The 19,129-nt window shown below is 42.2% G+C and overlaps 1 protein-coding gene across 2 annotated transcripts in view; it reads left to right on the forward strand.

Moving 5' to 3' along the window:
• The first annotated feature begins 4,124 nt into the window (after positions 1–4,124).
• Positions 4,125–19,129, forward strand: part of RBMS1 (RNA binding motif single stranded interacting protein 1) — a 186,620-nt gene continuing 171,615 nt past the window's right edge. For both annotated transcript variants that reach the window (XM_042459747.1, XM_042459831.1), the window contains exon 1: positions 4,125–4,805. In XM_042459747.1, the coding sequence (XP_042315681.1) occupies positions 4,731–4,805 (75 nt within the window). In that variant the 5' untranslated portion in view covers positions 4,125–4,730. The remainder of the gene's footprint in view (positions 4,806–19,129) is intronic.

The following is a 19,129-nucleotide window of genomic DNA, read 5'->3' on the forward strand; positions in this document are numbered from 1 at the left end:
TCTCTCTCTCTCTCTCTCTCTCTCACACACACACACACACACACACAGAGAGACAAGCACAGACAGACATACACACCTTTTTCTAAAAAAAATATCAAGCCCAGGCTCTTATACTATACTATACATGGAGAAATATTTGCTTGTTTGTTTATTTAAACATATATAGCACTTTTCAGCAGTGTCTCCAGATGGCTTACAAAAAGAGAATAAAAATAAAGATTAAATTACAAATAGTTACTGTTTTGAATTTTCAGTTGTTACAAAATGTAATAAGGATGAAAGCAGGATGAAATGACATCAGTTCTCTAGCACTGTAGAAACTGCCTAAACTGGAATTTACAGCTCTCTAGATATTGTCGGACTACAATTCCCAGCATTGATGAGCACTGTCTTTGCTGGAGGGGACTCATGGGAACTGCAGTCTGGTTACAGATTTGGAAGGCTGCATTTTGCCCACCCCATCTTAAGGTGTCTCTGGCTGCATCTGCACTGCAGAAATAATCCAGTTTGATGCCATTTACCTGCCATGGCTCAGTACTATGGAATTCTGGGAACTGTAGTTTTATGAGACATCTGGCCTTCTCTGTCAGAGAGCTCTTGTGTCACAACAAACTACAAATCCCAGGATTCCATAGCATTGAGGCATAACAGTTAAATTGGTGTGAAACTGGATTATTTCTGCAGTGCAGATGTAGTTTCTGGTATAATACAAGGACCATCTTTTCCCTAGCCCTGGGATTCAAGGCAGTTTACAAAAGTTAAAAGAAACAGAAGTTAAAAACACACTGCAGAGATAATCCAGTTTGAGACTGCTTTAACTGCCCTGAGTCAGTGCTATGGAATTATGGGAACTGTAGTTTTATGAGACATTTAGCCTTCTCTATCAGAGAGCTCTGATGCTATAATAAACTACAATTCCCAGGATCCCCTAGCACTGACCCAGGGCAGTTAAAGCAATTTCAAACTGGATTATTTCTGCAGTATGTTTTGGACCAGAAATAAAAGTACATAACACTAAAAATACAAAAAAGTTAAAATAGAATTACTGTAATCAATAGACTAGTGCATGCCCTCAGTGTCTGGCATGGAATAGGCTAGGAATGTAAGTAACTCAATACATTAATTAACATATTGCTTAAATGACAGCAATCGTCTCATTAATGACAACAACACACCTGTCTCATACTGGACAAAGCATTTCTACTTCCATGCATTTTATATAAAAGGAAAGCACTAGATAAACTTTTATCTGAAATCCATTCCTTCAAAGTCTTAGATGACAGGCTGTTAGTTGTGTGGTTAATTCCACGTAAAATCTTATTATCTTGGAATAGGACCTATGTGCTAGTAAATGTGCAGATGATCCAGACAACCAAAGAATCATAGACGAGACCACAGGGGCCATCTAGAGTTAGAAGAGCCCTCAAGGGCCATCCAGTCCAACCCATTGCCATGCAGGAAACCACAATCAAAGCATCCCCCGACAGATGGCCACCCAGCCTCTGTTTAAAGAACTCCAAGGAATGAGACCCTACCACACTCTGAGGGAGTGTATTCAACTGTCAAACAGTCCTTACTGTCAGAAAGTTCCTCCTAATATTGAGGTGAAATATCTGTTCCTGGAGCTTGCATCTATTGTTCCATGTCCTAGTCTCTGGAGCAGCAGAAAACAAGCTTGTTCCATCCTCAGTGTTACACCCCTTCAAATACTTAAAGAGGGTATCATATTACCCCTTAACTGTTTCTTTTCCAGGCTAAACATACCCAGCTCCTTAAGTCTTTCCTCATAAGGCACAGCTTCCAGACCCTTCAACTTTATTTCTTATCTTGTCTGTGGAAACAAAGACAAACTATACCTTAGAACACTTTTAAAAATAATCTCCTCCTCCGACAAGCCACCTTCTTCTGGCCACACAACCATTTTCTTGCCTAACCATTTGGTCCAGCTCTTCTCCAGAGCTTCCCAACAACCCAGTTCAGTGTATGCACATTCATAAGTGAACCTTGAAGATCTCAGAAGGGCTTACTCTCATGCAGATATGTAGAAGGTTCAGCTTTTCAAATCTGTATGCATCTTTTTCTTTTCATTGTGGTACCCTAATTCTGATGACTGATCATCTGAGGCTTCTCTGTTGTTGAGCAGAGGAGTGCTCTCACATCCTCTTTTAAATCTTCAGAATGACACAGAGATGCTTGAAGGGACTTGGATCACAAAGGCAGGGAAGGTTCCTTTTCTTACTCATCCCAGGAAGCAGCTATTGTGGTTAGGAAGAGGAAATTATTAGGCAAAGAGGCACAACTCAGAAATAATGGGCTGTTCAGAAAAACAGAACGAGATTAAGGCAGGAAGGTTTTGGAAGGCCCAGCTGATGGTTGGTAACTGGGGAAGAGGCTGAACTGCAGGAGCAAACTGTCAAGAAATATGGACGCTTAAGTTTCCAAATTGCAACCTCTGCTCCCATGAAGTTTGTGACTGAATTGTACTAAAGATGTCCTGAGGGGCACAGGGGCCAATATAGCCAACAAGAAGGCATGACTCACTAAAAAAAGACCATAATGTTTGGCAAAGTAGAAGGTAGTAGGAAAAGAGGAAGGCAGCATTTCCAGCGTTGCATAGTAGTTTGAGAGTGTTGGTACTATGACTCTGGAGACTAGGGTTTGATTCCCAGTTCAGCCAAGAAACCCAGTGGGTGACCTTGGGCAAGTCACACGCTCTCAGCGTCAGAAGGAGGTGATGGCAAAACTGCCTCGGAACAAATCTTGCCAAGAAAACCCCATGATAGGTTCACCTTAGGGTCACCATAAGTTGGAAATGACTTGAAGGCACCCAACAACAAAATCTAAAGGAATCCATGGTTCTCCATCTGTAAGATCTGAGCAGGGCCGTTGATAACAAGGTGACTTGGAGGCCTCTCATAGGGTTCCCATAAGTCGAAGCTGATTTGAGAGCAGTGAAGAACACAAATACACTAGTATACTGAGCAGAAGAAAACTAAATTAAGGTGAAAACTACTTGTACAACAGAATGTATGCTCTTGGAATTTGCTGGTTGACTCAGCTTGGGGAATTCGTTGGGAGAACTACTGGAACAAAAGTATATCAGGATGAATTGGGGGGGGGCTGGGTGAGGGGCTCCCTTCTATCCTCTGTTTGCATTTGCAGTACAACTCCTTTTGCACTTGATGATACTGCCTTGTTTTGGGGTGAGCTACAACGTTCAGGAACAACAAACTCAAGAACCCCATTTTGAAAAACAACAACAGTGTATATTACTCCACAAAGCTCTTAGAGAGCCACTGTGGCATAGTTCCTTGAGCATTGGGCTATGGAGACCAGGGTTCAAATTCTGGATAACATTGAGCAAGTCACACACTCTCAGCTTCTGAGGATGGCCATGGCAAACCCTCCTATGAAGAAACATGCCAAGAAAACCCCAGGAACAACCTGAAGGCACACAACAACAACCACAACAAATTTCTGAGAGAGAAGGTGACGATGGCCCCATTGATCTTTCAAAATGACACTGACAAGCAAGAGAGCTGTTTGCAGGTGGCAGGCGGGTTGCTGAGCACCGAATAGGCAAGAGAGAAGCTAGGGAATGGAGGCAGTCCTCAGGGCAAGCAGGTGTGGGTGTGTGTGTGTGTGGCAGGCAGGGATGCCTCTGCGTATGTGTGTAAGACAGGGATGTGTGTTTGTGTGTCTGGCAAGCAGGGATGCCTCTGTGTTTGTGTGTATGTGTAGGAGGCAGGGATCCCTGTGCCTCTGCCTGTGTGCAGCTTCCCGCTTTCCAAACTTTCTGAGTCTCAGCAGCCCTTCTTTCCCTCCGATCTGGGCGCCTTAAACCCCCCCCCCCCAAAAGCGGGGCTTGGGCGAGGATCCCCCGCAAAAGAGAGCAGTGTCTCCTGGTTCTCCTCCTCCTCCTCCTCCTCCTCCTCCTGGGCGACTCCTTCCCTGTGGCTCCTCTTGCCTTGCTCTCCCTGCTGCCTGTCTCTCTCTATTGGCGGCTCCTGCGACCCCAGCCCCGCCCTCCCAGCCCCGGCTGGGTGTCTGGGGGGGGGTTGGGGAAGCTCCTCCTCCTCCTCCTCCTCCTCCTCCTCCTCTCTCTCTCCCCCTGGCACCACCGCCAGTCCGCCACCAGCAGCAGCCCCACTGCCGCAGCCGCAGTCCGCCCTTGCCTCCTTCTTGACCGCTTTCCACGGTGGAGGCAGGGCTGTCTCTCTCTGGGCCTGGTGGGTGGGGGTCTCTGGGAAGCCTCCGGGGCTGGAGAAGAAGGCGGAGGCAAGGCAAAGGCAGAGGGAGGAGGCGGCGGCGCTCTCCCTTGTCTGAGGGGAAGCAGGCCAGTCCCCCCCCCCCCAAACCCCGGGCCCCCCTCCTCCTCCTCCTCCTGGGTGCCCTCTGCAGCTCCAAGGAAGAAGACCTTCTGGGCTCTTTCATTCCTCTCTTGTGAGGGGAAAAAGAAAAAGGAAAGGAGAAAAAGGAAAAGGAGGGGGTGAGGAGAAGGAGACGAAGAAGAAGAAGAAGAAGAGGAAAACGAAGAAAGGGAACCCACACCTTCCTGCTCCAGGGACACTTTTGGGGAGAGAGGAAGCGCGCGCCAAACAGAGCGAGCGAGCCCTCTCCTCCTCCTGCTCGGCCTTCCTCCTCTTCCTCTTCCTCCTCGTCTTGCCAAGCGCCCTCCCTCCTCCTCCTCCTCCTCCCTGCTGCGCTGCGGGCTCCCTTCTTCCAGCTTCATGGGCAAAGTGTGGAAACAGCAGATGTACCCCCAGTACACTACCTACTACTACCCTCAGTACCTGCAGGCCAAGGTAGGGGACCCCCTCCTCCTCCTCCTCCTCGTCACCCACCCTCTCACTCTCTTTCCCTCGCCTCTTCCTCCTCCTCCTCCTCCTCCTCCTCCTCCCTTATTTATTTCTCTTTCTCCCTCTTTGCCAGGGACAGTGGGGCAGGGCTGCAGTTTGCAGGCTTTTTGTGTGCTAACTATAGCCTGGAAGGCTGGGGAGGAGGCAGGCAGCAGGAGGAGGGGGGTGCGTGGGGATGGCATCGTGTTACAGCTCTCCCCCCCCCCTCCCACACACAGAAGAGCCCGCAGTCCCTGACTCTGCCTCCTCTTGGGATCTCTCTCTCTCTCTGTGTGTGTGTGTGCCAGAGAGAAAGACGTTTGGCAGGCTTTCCCCTCCAGCTCTGGCTGCCTGGGAGTGAGCCTCTTCTGCCCTTCCTTTGCCCAAAGGCATCTGATAGCCCCCCTCTTTTCCCCCTCTTGCTCTGACTCTTGGCCCCCTTCCTGCCTTGCCTCAGCTTGCCTTTCCTGCCCTTCTGCCCCTCTGCCTTCCCTCTCCCTTTCATCCAGAGAGCCTTCCATTCCCCCCTCGCCTTCTGAGATGTCTCCTCCTCTCAGCTACAACCCCCCTCCCTCCACCTTAAATGGAGATCAGTGCAGTGAGGGGCATTTCACTGCCTGGGGCTTCTCTGGGGAGTTGGAGTGAAGCCTTCTGCCTTTCCTTCCTTCCTCCCATTATTCTGTCTTTCTCCTCTGCTGCTGGAACAAAATGGGATCAAGTTTAACCAAACCCTACTAGCCGCATTTTTTTAAAACCACCTTTTTGTTCTTTTAACTTCCAACTAATCTGAAGATAACTTTAAACTCTGCAAATAGCTGGGGGGGGGGGCTACATATCTGCACGTTTTTTAAAGTTTGCTTTGAAGGAAATGTGCGATGTTTGCTGGAGTATTTCAGAGCAAATTGGCCAGCAGTGTCTGTGGTTTATGTTTTCATGGAGCCAAGAAGTAGCTGTCCTTTTCTCTACATTATTGAAGGAGGAAGTGGTGTTGGCCTTGGAGGTGACAGTGAGGAAAAACTCTTTTGTCAGTTAAAATTGCAGCCTCATACTAGCTTGCCTTTAGGTTTGTTGTTTGGCTGGTTTTTGTTCAAGTGCATCTGACGTAGCTTGCGTATGTTTGTGACTGTCTGTGGAAATGCCTGTGCCAGCCCAGTGTCACAGCTCTAGAAACCTCATGCTGCAAACTGGCAAATGCAGAGCTGGTTGCATCAATGGTCTGGGAGATTTGGCATGCAATATGTTCACCATCGACCAGCCTTGCACATTATGCTTCAATTGTAGGCCTATGCAGATGGTATAATTTTTTTTGTCATTAATATGATGCATGCCAGAAATCTGATTAAAAAGTGAAGGCTGGCAATCAAATGTGGACATTCTCCTTTGAAATCTTAGATATGAACCGGTGACTATCAAGAGCCATCTAAATGTAGTTGTCATCACAGAACGGTATACAATGTCCCCCCAAAGTGGAAGGGTTAATATCTGTGGCTGTCAGTAATCACATCTGTAACATTTATCAGATTTGTGTATGAACCAGACAGATTTTAATCCTTTTTGGCAGTTACTAAGAGAGCTCTTCATGGTTCTGATAAGCAGCCTTTCTTTCTTGCCTGTAATTTAAAAATTGGAGTAGTGACCAGGTTAGGGCAAGTAGCAAGAGTAAAAGGGAATGGGAGGAAGCCCACATTTCTCCTAGCAACTACACACTACTTCAAGAGCCCTTAGCTCCCCATTTTGAGAACCAGGCAGCTCTGAAAAATATCTTTGGTGTCTTTGGCAGTGGAAAGAGACCTCTTTAAATTTGCCAGATCTATTTCTGCCTGTTAGAAATTAGAAAATGTATTGTTATACTTCAAATTGTGAATACCAGCAGTGCATGAAAAGTAAGCTCAAGTTTCTACACGTCTGAGCATTTTGTTGAAGTGAAGCCATTACAGATATTGTAAAGGGGTAGTTTGTATAAAAACTGGATGTGAATGAATCAGTGCCTCTTTTTTTTAAAGTGGATATGTGCTTTGATTTTAATGGTACTTACTTCCAAGTAAGCATGGCTTATGATTGCAGCCTTCATGAAATGTGTCCTTCATTCTTTCAGCAATGCAGAGTAAAAAATTGTAGGACACAAATTTTCAAAGAAAACTTTTCAACACTTAAAATTATGAATAATAAATGAGTGTTGGTGGAAAGCAAAACATTTTTGTGCAAGAATATTTACCTGAGCTATTTTTGTATGGCATTAATAATAGAGATAGCAGGCACATAATATTTTAATATGGATAATGCAGTCCTTTTCTTTTTGCCCCATAAATAATTGAAGGAAGAGATAAACAGTAATAAGCTTGCAGTTGTAATTAGGATATAAAAGAAAGCCGTGAGGACCATCTTCTGAAAGTGTGCTTCCTGTATAAAGTATTTAATATTGATTTATACTGAAGACAATGGCATTTTCATAACATGTCTTGCAGTCATTCCTATAAAATTATGGTCTGAAATCACATTAGTCTTCATCTCTTTATTTCATAAGAAGCACAAACATCCATTTGACCTATATATATGAACTACTGGATTTGATGATTGTATCCAAATTTCCTATTTCATTGGCATCCTGTTGTTCGGGGTTTTGAATGGGGATGGGTGGGTAGAAAAGCAAATTAGAGATAACTGCAGTTGAAAAAAGGTCAGACATCTACTTCATACAATAATGTGGATTTTCCCCCCTCTTCCTATAAATTGGGCCTTGAAGTTTAGTCAAATTATTATTATCCATAAAAGTCCCACTGTATTTCCACTGTAGTTTATTTTAAAAAAGCATGCCTTTGCTTAATTACTCTAGTATGTATCCAAGTATGGTCAGCAGCAATAGAAGTAAAGCAGACAAAACTGAAACTTTAAAAAAATGGATCAAAGGAAAATTTTATACAGTTGTATGCAATTGGTGTCGCTCCACTCGCAGAAAGCTCCTTCACCTTCTCCATCAGTGGGATGAAGAGAAAGGTGATTTTTAGTGCTTCTCTTAACCCTAAGCTCCCCATATCTCCTCTTTCTCACTGTTCCAGAAGGTGCCCCAACTATTTGGAGCAGAACTGGGGGGAGGACTACAGGGGACAAGGAAAATGTCTCCTTTCTCTAAGGGATCAAATAACCTTTTATGGAGTGCAACCTATAGGATGAAACCTATAGATTTTTTTTTTAAATGACAACCTGCAGGGAATAGATATCTGGAATTAATCTAATGATTCCTATTTCAGTAGAAAATATAAATGTTCATTTATACATTTCAAAAAGAATAAAAAAACCCTGAATGGGCCTGTAAGGTCCAATATTCCTATATCCTGTTTTAATTTATTTTTAAAAGTTCATCCAAATCAATTCATGTGAAGCAACTGAAACCATCCAGTTTTAAAGTCTTCATCATAGCTAGTCCTAAAACGTATTTATTATTTATACAACATAATTATGGGAACAAGGAATCGTATACAGTGCTGTGATTCAGTGTCTATGCATCCCACACTTAGGTGCTAAATTTGGTGGATCAAAGTGGCAAATACTCCTTTCAGAACAGAAATAACTGGTTCAGTGTGGAATAAATTCAAAATAAGTATTACGCATCTATAAATGGAGGCCATATGTTATTAAATCAGTTATTGGATGGAAAGAGGAGAGGTGTCACTGGTGAGAATTTAGCCATATCTGACCACATAAGTCTTACTTATTTCAGCACAAAAGCTCAGCATGTGTTACTTATTTCAGCACAAAAGCTCACCTTTCTTATTTAAGTTGGTGCAATTCAATTCTGGCTGGATTCTGCCCATACTATTGCTATACAGTAAGTTTTTTTCTATAGTTTTTTGGGTTTTTTTACAATAGGAACATGATTAGTATATATCATACAATAATTGTTGTGTTATGACTGTCCACATTCACACAGAATACAGGACATTTTTAACATGCACATTGATACGTTAGTAATAAGTAACAGATGGACTACAATGCAAGTACAGAAATGTAAGAATGAATGGTTGGGTTCTTGCATATTTTTTTGAAGTAAGAGATCCTTATAGTAGCTAAAACCACATAGAATACAGGCAAGTATTATACATCAGGCTTATCCAAAGAAAACATGGGATATATTTGTGTCTATATGTGTATATGTGAGCACACACATTGATAATGTGCATGATATGGCCTCTTCTGATAAAAGCTGTGACAAAATGTTCAGTAGAAAAATGCTGACTAAGAACAATTTTTTAATCTTGAATCTTAACTCTCAGCAATTTTGAATCTTTAGTTATGTATCAAAAAGGATACACATAAACTATCACTGTATATTGTAGCATTTGTCTGTGATGACTTTGTTAAATGAATTCTTTTCCCCCTCTGTTTTGTTATTGTTGTGCACTTTTAAGTCATTTCTGACTTATGAAAAACCTTTTATGTGTGGGGTATTTTGTTTTTGTTTTTGCAAGATTGGTTCAATGCAGGTTTTGCCTTTGCCTTCCTCTACGACTGAGAGTATGTGTTTGTAGTGCCTGTTTATTCTCTAAACAGCCACGTTAAATCAAATACCATGTCTTGTCTGGTATAAAGTCATTTATATCACAAGCTCAGCTGGAGGTTTCACTAAGGAAGAAAAGCCTTAGTAAACCTCTGAGTGGGCTAGTGGGATAAAGGACTTTGGAACTGCAAGAATCGATTTTGTTGTACAATGCTATGAGAATGCAGTTCTAACTTGTACATATGGTTGTATTTAAAAAATAAAGAATTTGTACAGATGTAGCTTTGTTAACAAAGATGTAGCTTTGTTAGATTCATTCTTTAATTAACATTTTCCAAAGGTCAAGAGAGCCAGTTTGGTGTAGTGGTTTGAGTACTGGACTAGGACTCTGAGAGACCATGATTCAAATCCCCATTCAGCTGTGGAAGTCCACTGAGGTCCAAAACACATTGCAGAAATAATCCAGTTTGAGACCTCTTTAACTGCCCTGGCTCAGTGCTAAGAAATCCTGGAAATTGTGGTTTATTCTGGTACCAGAGCTGTCTGACAGGTAAGGCTAACTGTCTCACAGAACTACAGTTCCCAGAATTCCCTAGCATTGAGTTAGGGCAATTAAAGCAGTCTCAAGATGGATTATTTCTGCAGTATATTTTTGGACCAAGGTGACCTTGAGCAAATCATACTTGCTCAAATTCAGAGTAAGGCAATGGAAACCATCCTCTGATCAAATCCTGTCAAGAAAACCCTGCAATAGGTTCTCTTTAGGGTCAGTAAATTATAGCTAAAATCGATTTCTGAAGTTGGTCTTTGTGTTGTGTTGTATGCCTTCAAGTTGTTACCAATCGGATTCCAATTTGATTTGAATATGGTCTAGCTGCTGCAATGTGCATAATATTTAAGAGCAATGAAAAGCAGAAATGCTTCTTAAGATCAGATTATAAAGGCAATCCAATGTTCTTTGCTTCTATATGCCTTATTGAAGTATGAGTATAGCCAACTGGAGATATTCTACTAGGAAGAACAGCAGTAGTTGCTCTAACCCAGAAGTTGGCGAGTTTCTGCTTATTGAGACAGTGACTTGCAGAATGAATGAACTTTTTTAAAAAAACACACCACCACCATTCAGCCCTTTCATGGGTAGTCAGGCTGTGCAATGAAGTGTTCAGTTTACCTATCAAGTCAAAGTGTTTTATTAAAACCATATTTATATTACTAAAGTGTGTTTCTCACACACATTAATTTTGAAAACAAACTTAGTTCCCTTACAAGTTAAGTCATGGACAAACAAATTGGATAGGATTGATTCAAATCTGAGAGTTTCATTATGTCATAGAACAAAATGCTCTTCATACTAAATCTGGCCATGGACTGTGTTGGGTCTGTATTGGAAGAGGGAATATGCCTGAACCCCTCCATCAGCTCACAAACTCTACCAAGGACAAGGCCAGTACAAAAACATTTTACTGAAGTGACTGCTCCCAGAACAGAAATTACCCCTTCCCCAACACCAACAGTTTTGGTCATTCCACATCAAGGGATTTAGGCCACCTCTTCTCCCAGTTACTTCATTGGGACCAAATATGTAGTGCCTGCATGGAAGTGTGGCTTTGTCCTGCATCCAGTTCCTTTCCTGGGCCCTTTGGGCTGCATTTATCTCTCAGGCCCAGAGGTTCTTCTGCTTGGACCTCCCCTTCAGGCTAAAGATTCATGGAGCACTAGCATCACCTTCTTTTCCTGAGCTTTCTGTCTCAAGCTTTTCCAGTGAGCCACAAATGCCAGGTAGAGGATCTCCCTGCCTAGGTAGCTCTCCTCTTATCCTCAGTTAAGTGTGTTAGCAACCATCCTAATCAAGTCCTTGAGGTAGAGTAAAATGACAATGATGACATACGATACCAATCAATGGCGTGTTCTAGACAGCCAAAAAGTATGTGCTCAGCATGTACTAGGGTTAGAAAGGGGCGTCCTTTCCGGATGCCCCTAACCCTAGTACATGGGCGCTGCCATTTTGACGTAGTGGACGCTTAGCGTCCGCACATCGCAGTGCGGAAATGACGCTGCAAAAATATGAATATAAATGAATGTGTGAATGAAAATATACACACTAAATGAATAAAATATTTTTATTCATATACTGTGTCAAGTGGGTATGTGTGACATCTGGATATAGATGTAAAGTGGGTCACAAAGGTAAAAAGACTGGCTTACTTCTTCATCTTCCCCTCACTTTTCCTGTCTGTTGTTCCTTAAGATTCTGTATGTTTGGAGCCCATCCACCCTCAGTTGTGTCTGTTTACTCTCCATGGTCCACCTGGTGGGTGGAAAGTGCCTTATTTGGTGATTTAGCTCAGGTGCTGGCATCCAGTGAGTTTCCAGAAAGGCCTCCACCCAGTGATTAGGATTTTCTGGAAAATTTTGAATTGGAAAATTTTCCAGAAATTTTGTCATGGATCTAAAGGAAGCATGAACTTATTTAGCAGTTTGACTTATAATTGTTAAACAATTTTTAATGTTCTGTAAGCCATACGTATTTGGCTGAACGGGACTATTTGATATAGTGGTTAGAATATCAGACTAGAACTAGCTCTGGGAGACCAGAGTTTAAATCCATACTTGGCTCTAAGGTTGACTGTGTAACTAACCATGGGCCAATCATTCTCTCAGTGCTTTCCCTCTCCCTCAGGGATCTGCATTCTTGGCTCATAAATCTAAAAGACATTGATGCACTACACAGAATCTAGTTGAGAGCTACTTGTCAGACTTACAGGGTTGTTATGAGGATAAAAAACTTTAACAGGCTGAAGAGAAGAAATTAGACACTCCTTGGTATGTTTGTAGAAAGTGGATCATACATTAAGCACACTTTTAGTTTTGATTTGACTTCCACAGACAAAAAGTGAACAAAAACTATTGGTTTTGATTGTTATGTGTAGTGGTGTTTTTATTTTACTGCCTCGTCTCTTTTATGCCTTTTACAAATCAATAAAATATAATTACTCTCTTACACAGTTCCTAAAGAAAAACAGCTAAAAATTTTAATCTCATAACAGCTAGAGCACAATTAATCTGGGTTCTCTTGAAGATTGTATATTCTGATTTAAGATATACAAATAACTTTGCTGTCTGGGACAACTTGGGAGCTACCAAGCTTGAGTCTCCCTTATCCAAAATGCTTGGGGCCAGAGGTGTTTTGGATTTTTTTTTGTTTTTTTTAGAATATTTGTATTTCCATGTATGTACATAATGAGATATCTTGGACATGAGACTCAAGTCTAAACACAAAATTTATTTAGGCTTCATATACACTTTATACACCTAGCCTGAAGGAAATTTTAAACAATAGTTAATGTGTGCGTGAAACAATTGTGTACATTGAACCATCAGAAATCAAAAGTGTGACTTTCTCAGCCAGCCATGAAAAAAGTTTTTGGAATATTTCAGATTTTGGAATTTTGGCTAAGGCAACTCAGTCTGTACTATATTGCTGTATACTTATTGTTCCCAATGAATGTTAACATTTTAATGGATTTTTTTTTCTGCAGAAAAAGGAAGCACTGAACTATGTTCTGACTCCTATCATTGTTCCCACCAATACCTGCTTGTTCTGCCAGTGTCCATTGAGCCCTAGAGCTCATTCACACTACACAAATATCGTTCTATGTTCTCACTTTAATTGCCATGGAAATAGCCTGTGGAATCTGGGACTTGTAGTTTAGGGAAGAGTATTAAAAATTCTCAGCTGGAGAGAGTTCCTTTGGTGTCTCACCAAGCTACAACACACAAGGATTCTATAGGATGGGACCATGGCAACTAAAGTGGAATCATAGTACTATATATGAGTAGTGTGCAAAATACCCCAGGAGGTCATCATAAACTACCAACTGGGAAAGGGAAATATCACTGATGTTATTTCCTTTCCTTTCAAAGCACTCCTATCTTGCTCAGATCTGGTGACAGAACCTCTATAACCTCACCAAACTTACTTAAAGGAATGCTAAAAATCTAGGGTACCCAGGGCTAGTCAGTAAGGTTATCTCAAGGTCATCCCTCTGTTCTACAAATAGTTGCTTCATCTGCGTATCAATCTTTTGCTAATTTACTCTGTAGCACCCAGTAGTATGTTTATTTCTCCCCACACCTAACTGCAGCATCTGTTAGATATATTAAGTCCTTCTGCAGTGCCTACAGGTAAAAAGCAGTTTGGTCTTCAGGGAGATAATGCAGAATCTTCTATATACCCCAGGAAAAACAAATGTTTATTTTCACTGCACCACTCCTTTCCCAGTCCTCCTGTTTGCTTTATTTCCAGCACTGCCACTAGGATAGGGTCTTCGATCCACTTGGGAAACTTTCTAGCAAGCAATTCTGACCAGATTATGGTTGTGCTTCTAAATAGGTCCATCTCACTCCTGTTCAAACCTGAATAGTGGCTTGCCACAAAACATTTTCCAGAAAATGCCGTAGCAGTCTTGGGTACAATAACAGCTAAGCCTATAATAACTCACACACAGAAATCTTGTTGAATATTCACAGATTTCCATGTTTCAAGTTGTCTGATATCCTTTATGGTTGAAGGACAGGTGTTTAAAATTCCTTTTAAAATTCCTTGTAAAATAAGAGACATTTTGAAACAGCTACTATGTATGACTAAGCCTATCATTCCCCTACCAAACTGATTTTGCACATTTATACATGGTTGTACAACTGCTTCACCACATAATAAAATTATACTTTAAATCTGTGACAAGAATGGTGAAAGCTAGTTAGTGTCACCTCTTTTGCCATTCACTCCTTCTCCACAAATCTAACAGGGGGCCTGCTTTGCTTGTGAAACACCCCCCCCCCAATGTGATTTAGACACTAGTTGATAGCACAACAGATCTTGAAATTATTGTTTGCAAAACAAAGACACTTTGGATCTCAAGAAAAGTTACTTTATTGTTGCTAATGGAGTTCAAATTTTACTGCCTTTTGTCTCAGTCCCCACATGACCAAAAAAGGGGAAGTGGCCTCTGTCTGCATTGGGATCCTTCCAAACTAACTAAACAAGAGCAGAGACAACATCTGATACAAAATTTAGGCTGTGACTCTATTATCAACACTTTCCACACTTCTCTTGTATGATTTTTAAACATCTTTTGCCTGATGAGGAACCCATTGGAGCTTCAAAAGCTTGTATAATGTGTTTTGTGCATTTTCGTTGGCCAGTGTGTAGTGTTCTTTTGTGGATATTGGATTTTGTTTCATTTTGCTGTATGGCCAGCAGGGCTATCCCAGAGCTTGAAATGCTATTTTTTGGACTGGGACTCTCAGAATGTCAAGGAAAAAAGCAACATGGGATATACAGTAAATGAAATAAAACATGCATGTGAGAGTCAGGATGACTCAGCAGAAGCCAATTGAGAACCACACAGGTGTAAATGGTAATACAATTAACAAGTCCAGAATGCCAAGGACAAGAAATGTAAAGTGGATAATTGGACACACCTGACAATTGTTAAGTGGTCAAGGCTGAGATGATGAAACCATTAATTGTGGGATGAACCAAGAGAACCAATGAGAATGATGTACACGCCTACTGGGTGGAAACAGACAACAGTGGGTGGTACCATGCATTGACTATAATAATGACTATGCATCCCAATGTATTGTGTGGGTTGTAGAGTGGATAGTGAGGAGTTGAGTATTGTTGTGTTGGATAGTATTGGAGCTGTATATAGTAGAATAAAGTAGATCTTTTATTTAAGACTACTGAGTTGTCTGGTGTCTTGGGTGAAGCTACAAGAGCCAGCTGGATCCTGAAGAAGGGTGAAGACTTCTGTGGAAGCAAGAGTGAGAAGGCTTGGAGAGTTTGTCAGGGTCTTCAGCCTATTCTCTGTAACTCTGCTAAGCTATAACCACTGGCCAAAACTGGTCAGTGCGGTGCACAACCAGGTGGTGAGTTCAAGCCAGAGGTGAAGAGCTACAACTCCCATCATCCCTGACAGTAGTATATGAAGCATAGAAAGGACAAAAATAGGGGTGTAGCCGCAGAGGGTCCTTCCCCCAACTCTTACGCCTCTAGGATGTCCTTAATTTATTTCCATTTCTCTGGGTGCACGTCAAGATGAAGCTGCAATGATCCACTTTTTTTTTTCTTCCTAAAATGCTTCTGGAACTCAGGTGGAACCAAAGGTATTCTTGCAAATAAAGACAGCTGGAGGACAGAGTTCCGTGTATAGGATTTAATCTGCTAATCTGTTACAGAATAGCAAATTTGTTTTGTTTTTCTTCTTGGGAAAAGAACTGTTAAAGCACGGGTAGGCAACCTACGGCCCATGGGCCGGATCCGGCCCAGCGAGGGCTTGGGACCGGCCCCAGCCCAGTCCTGCCGCCGATTGCCCCTGTGTTAAAGCATAGAGTCTATATATGCAAATGTCTGCAAATACTTTATAGTGTAGTCATCTGCCTATGACATGAGATTGAGCAAATTTACATAAGAGTTTTTGAAAATCTGATTAACTTGAATGGAATCAAAATGGAATTCATCAACAAAGATCTAGGATTAGAACAACCCTTACTCAGCCTGAGAAATTTTCTCATCCTTTCCTGTAGATCAAACCAGTGGTTGAGAGCATTAGGTTAGAGAACAGTTAAATTTTTTAAATTACCCAGGAAGGAGGAAGGCAGAGCAAGCATCCCCTAAGTACACATGGCTTCTGTTCCTATAGTCAGCCAGCTCAGGAGGAGGGTAGGTGGCTAGCCCTATTCCTTTAAAGCTAAGCATAAAAACAAGAATGCAACCATGACCCATGTCCGCACCAAAGCCCAGTTAGGGGCACCACCAGTAATGCCTCACATGTTCAAGCCATGCACAACACACTAAATGAAGATCTATGCCCAGCAAATGTGTGTACATCACAATATATAAAATGGCCTCAGCAACAACACCCCAGTGGTTCTGGTAGCTGAGGTGCCATTTTATATGGCTTCACTACTGCAAGCCTCTCGGTACCTCTTCATACAAGAGGTCAAATCACCTTACGTTCATCACCACCACCACTGAGGAGCAGAGAACACAAAGGAGAACCGACACACAACACAGCACACACATAGTTTAGTGGGGAGGGGCCTGCCTGAAAGAGCACACATCTTTTCTAGGACAAAGGTTCAAAGGGAAAAAAATCCAAGGGGAGCACAAACCACACACTGACAACAATGGTCTCTGGTGGTTCATTTCATAAACTCACAGGGGCATGTGGGGTAAACTTCCCTGTCACTATTTGCATACCCAGCCCCCCCCCCCCCCCCAAGTTCCCTGGTCTAGAAACTACATTGCAAATACCACAAAGGAGTTCTCAGACTACTCAGGTGCAGCAGTTGTGAAGTATCAGACACATTACAGGGAATGTACCTTTTCCCTACACCAGCCTGTAGAAAATTAACGTACAGGAAGAGAACATGGGCTGCAGGAGAAGGGCTGGGCTGATACTAAGCATCTAAATAATCACATAATTGAACCCAGGGTGCCATCCCACACTAAAAAATGACCTCATACACTCGGATACGGCTGAGCTACTTAAGAAGAGTAATTTGTGGGTTGAGTCCAGCATGAGCCAGCAAGCGTTCCTGACCTCGACCAAACCCCTTCTTGGAAACCCCAACTTTTGTCTAATAGGTCAGCTTTTATGACCTCCCCCTTTTTATCGAACATGCCAGGAAACACTTCCAGCACGTCTTCTTTCCTCTCCCTCCTCGCTCAGAATATTAGCTTCCATTTTGTAAATTGCTTTTTACAATTAGACTAACAAAATAATATAAACTTTAAAAATATTGGCCCGTTCCGCACAGGCCTTTGCGCCACCCCTGTCACATGCTAGGGGTTGGTTGAGGACCTAGCATCCATACTGGCCTCACCCCTAGCACGTGACGAGGGCGTAAAAATGGTGGCACCCTATACACACGGGCGCCACCATTTTTACATGCTGGATGCTTAGCGTCCGCACGTCGCCCTTGCCTTGTGACATCACGAGTGCGCCATTTGCGCACTCGTGCGTCACAAGCGTGGCGTGAAAAGAAGCTGCTTTTTGCAGCTTCTTTTCCGCTGCCGGGAAGCCTCCCCGTTTGGAGGCTGCAGCTTTCTGGCGGTGGCAGACCACCGCTTTCAGGCGGTCTGTAACGCACCATTATTGACAATAAAAAACCCAAGAATTAAAAGCAGCATAAAAATCAGGACTAAAATCCTTTTAAAGGAAAATAGAAAACTTCCACACTCAGAAGATAGCAGCAGAGCTGCATGGCAAACGAACATGTGGAGAAAGTCTGTAATCTTTTCTTCTAGCCATCCATTTATTGTCCTAGAAAAAGCTTGCAGATTTATTGTCTTTAAAAAAAAGCGTGTATTTTTCATTTGCCATTTCATTTCTTCAGCCTGGAAAATAAATTATGGCTGTATTCATGCTAAGTTCTCCTCGGTGGCTATGAATTTTCCCTTGAGCTTGCCATGTGGAGCTGAGCATGGCAAGTAGAATAAGAGTGAACACAAGAATTGGACAAAGCAGCATACATAGTACTTAAGTACAGCATCCAAACAGAATGCGCATGAAAACTGAAGAGATGCTGTTAATAGTAACCTGTCTGCTGCGAGTGGCTCCCCTGGCTAAGGTGCTGAAAAAGTGCCAGATAGTATATCCACACTGCAGAAGTAAAGCAGTTTGACAACACTTTAACTGCCATGTCTCAGTACCATGGAATTCTGGGATTTTGCAAGATATTTAACCTTCTCTGTCAAAGAGCTCTGGTGCCCCACCAAACTCTGTCTGGAGCAACACACAGCGTCAGGGCACCCTGTGGGCAGAATAAGGGCATGTGTCATCCAGACGCCCCAACTCTGCCCACAGGCCGGTCTTTCAGGCCGGTCTGTATAGGGCCTGAGTGACATGGGTAAAAAGGAGCCCTGGTGGTGCAGTGGTTAAATGCTGGTACTGCAGCCACAAGGTTGTGAGTTTGATTCCAGGGCTCCAAGGTTGACTCATCTTTCATAGGTCGGTAAAATGAGTACTCAGCTTGTTGGGGGGCATTTGACTTACAGATTGTAAACCACCTAGAGATGGCTGAGTTCACTATTAAGTGGTATAGAAATGTAAATGCTATTGCTATTGTTGTGTCATCACTCATTTTTCCCCCCTGAATAAATTTAGAATCTAATTGCTCAAATTAGATTTGCATTTTATGCACTGAGGTAAACGCTTATTTTTTGCTAAAGTTCAGTCTGTTCACCTGCAGTATTGTATATTGTTCAATTTGTGGTTCAAAAAATAGAAACTAGACTTCTTCATCTTCAAATGTTATATTACTTTTATAGAGGGTATGAACATTGATTAAACATGGGCTAGTGGTATGAGGCATAGAAGAGGCTGGGAACCGTTGCTCTAGCAGCAGCTAAAGCATGGCCAAGGTTTTATGATAGTCCTAAGTCATGAACAAAAGTGAAAAGAAAGCAGCAGCCAGGACAAATACCTGATGATAGAGATATTCTTGTATAGTACTTTGAGTTAACCATAAGGGTTGTATTTAACTGTGGAACATTGGTTCCTACTTGCAGTTAATGCTAGTATAAGTGAAATGGCTGTAGAAGGACTATTAACCAGTTAAGTTTTATGAAATGATCAGCATTTGGACTATAAAATCTAACGGTGCAAATAGGTTGTAGGTGAGCTATTATCAGAAGTGCAGTTAGAGGGCACTCAGTAAAAGTTGCTGAAGGAATGGACAGTGTTATACAAACAAATTACTTTCAACTTAGATTTTTATTTCTTAC

The sequence above is a fragment of the Sceloporus undulatus genome, chromosome 1, assembly GCF_019175285.1.
Source record: "Sceloporus undulatus isolate JIND9_A2432 ecotype Alabama chromosome 1, SceUnd_v1.1, whole genome shotgun sequence".
Taxonomy (NCBI): domain Eukaryota; kingdom Metazoa; phylum Chordata; class Lepidosauria; order Squamata; family Phrynosomatidae; genus Sceloporus; species Sceloporus undulatus.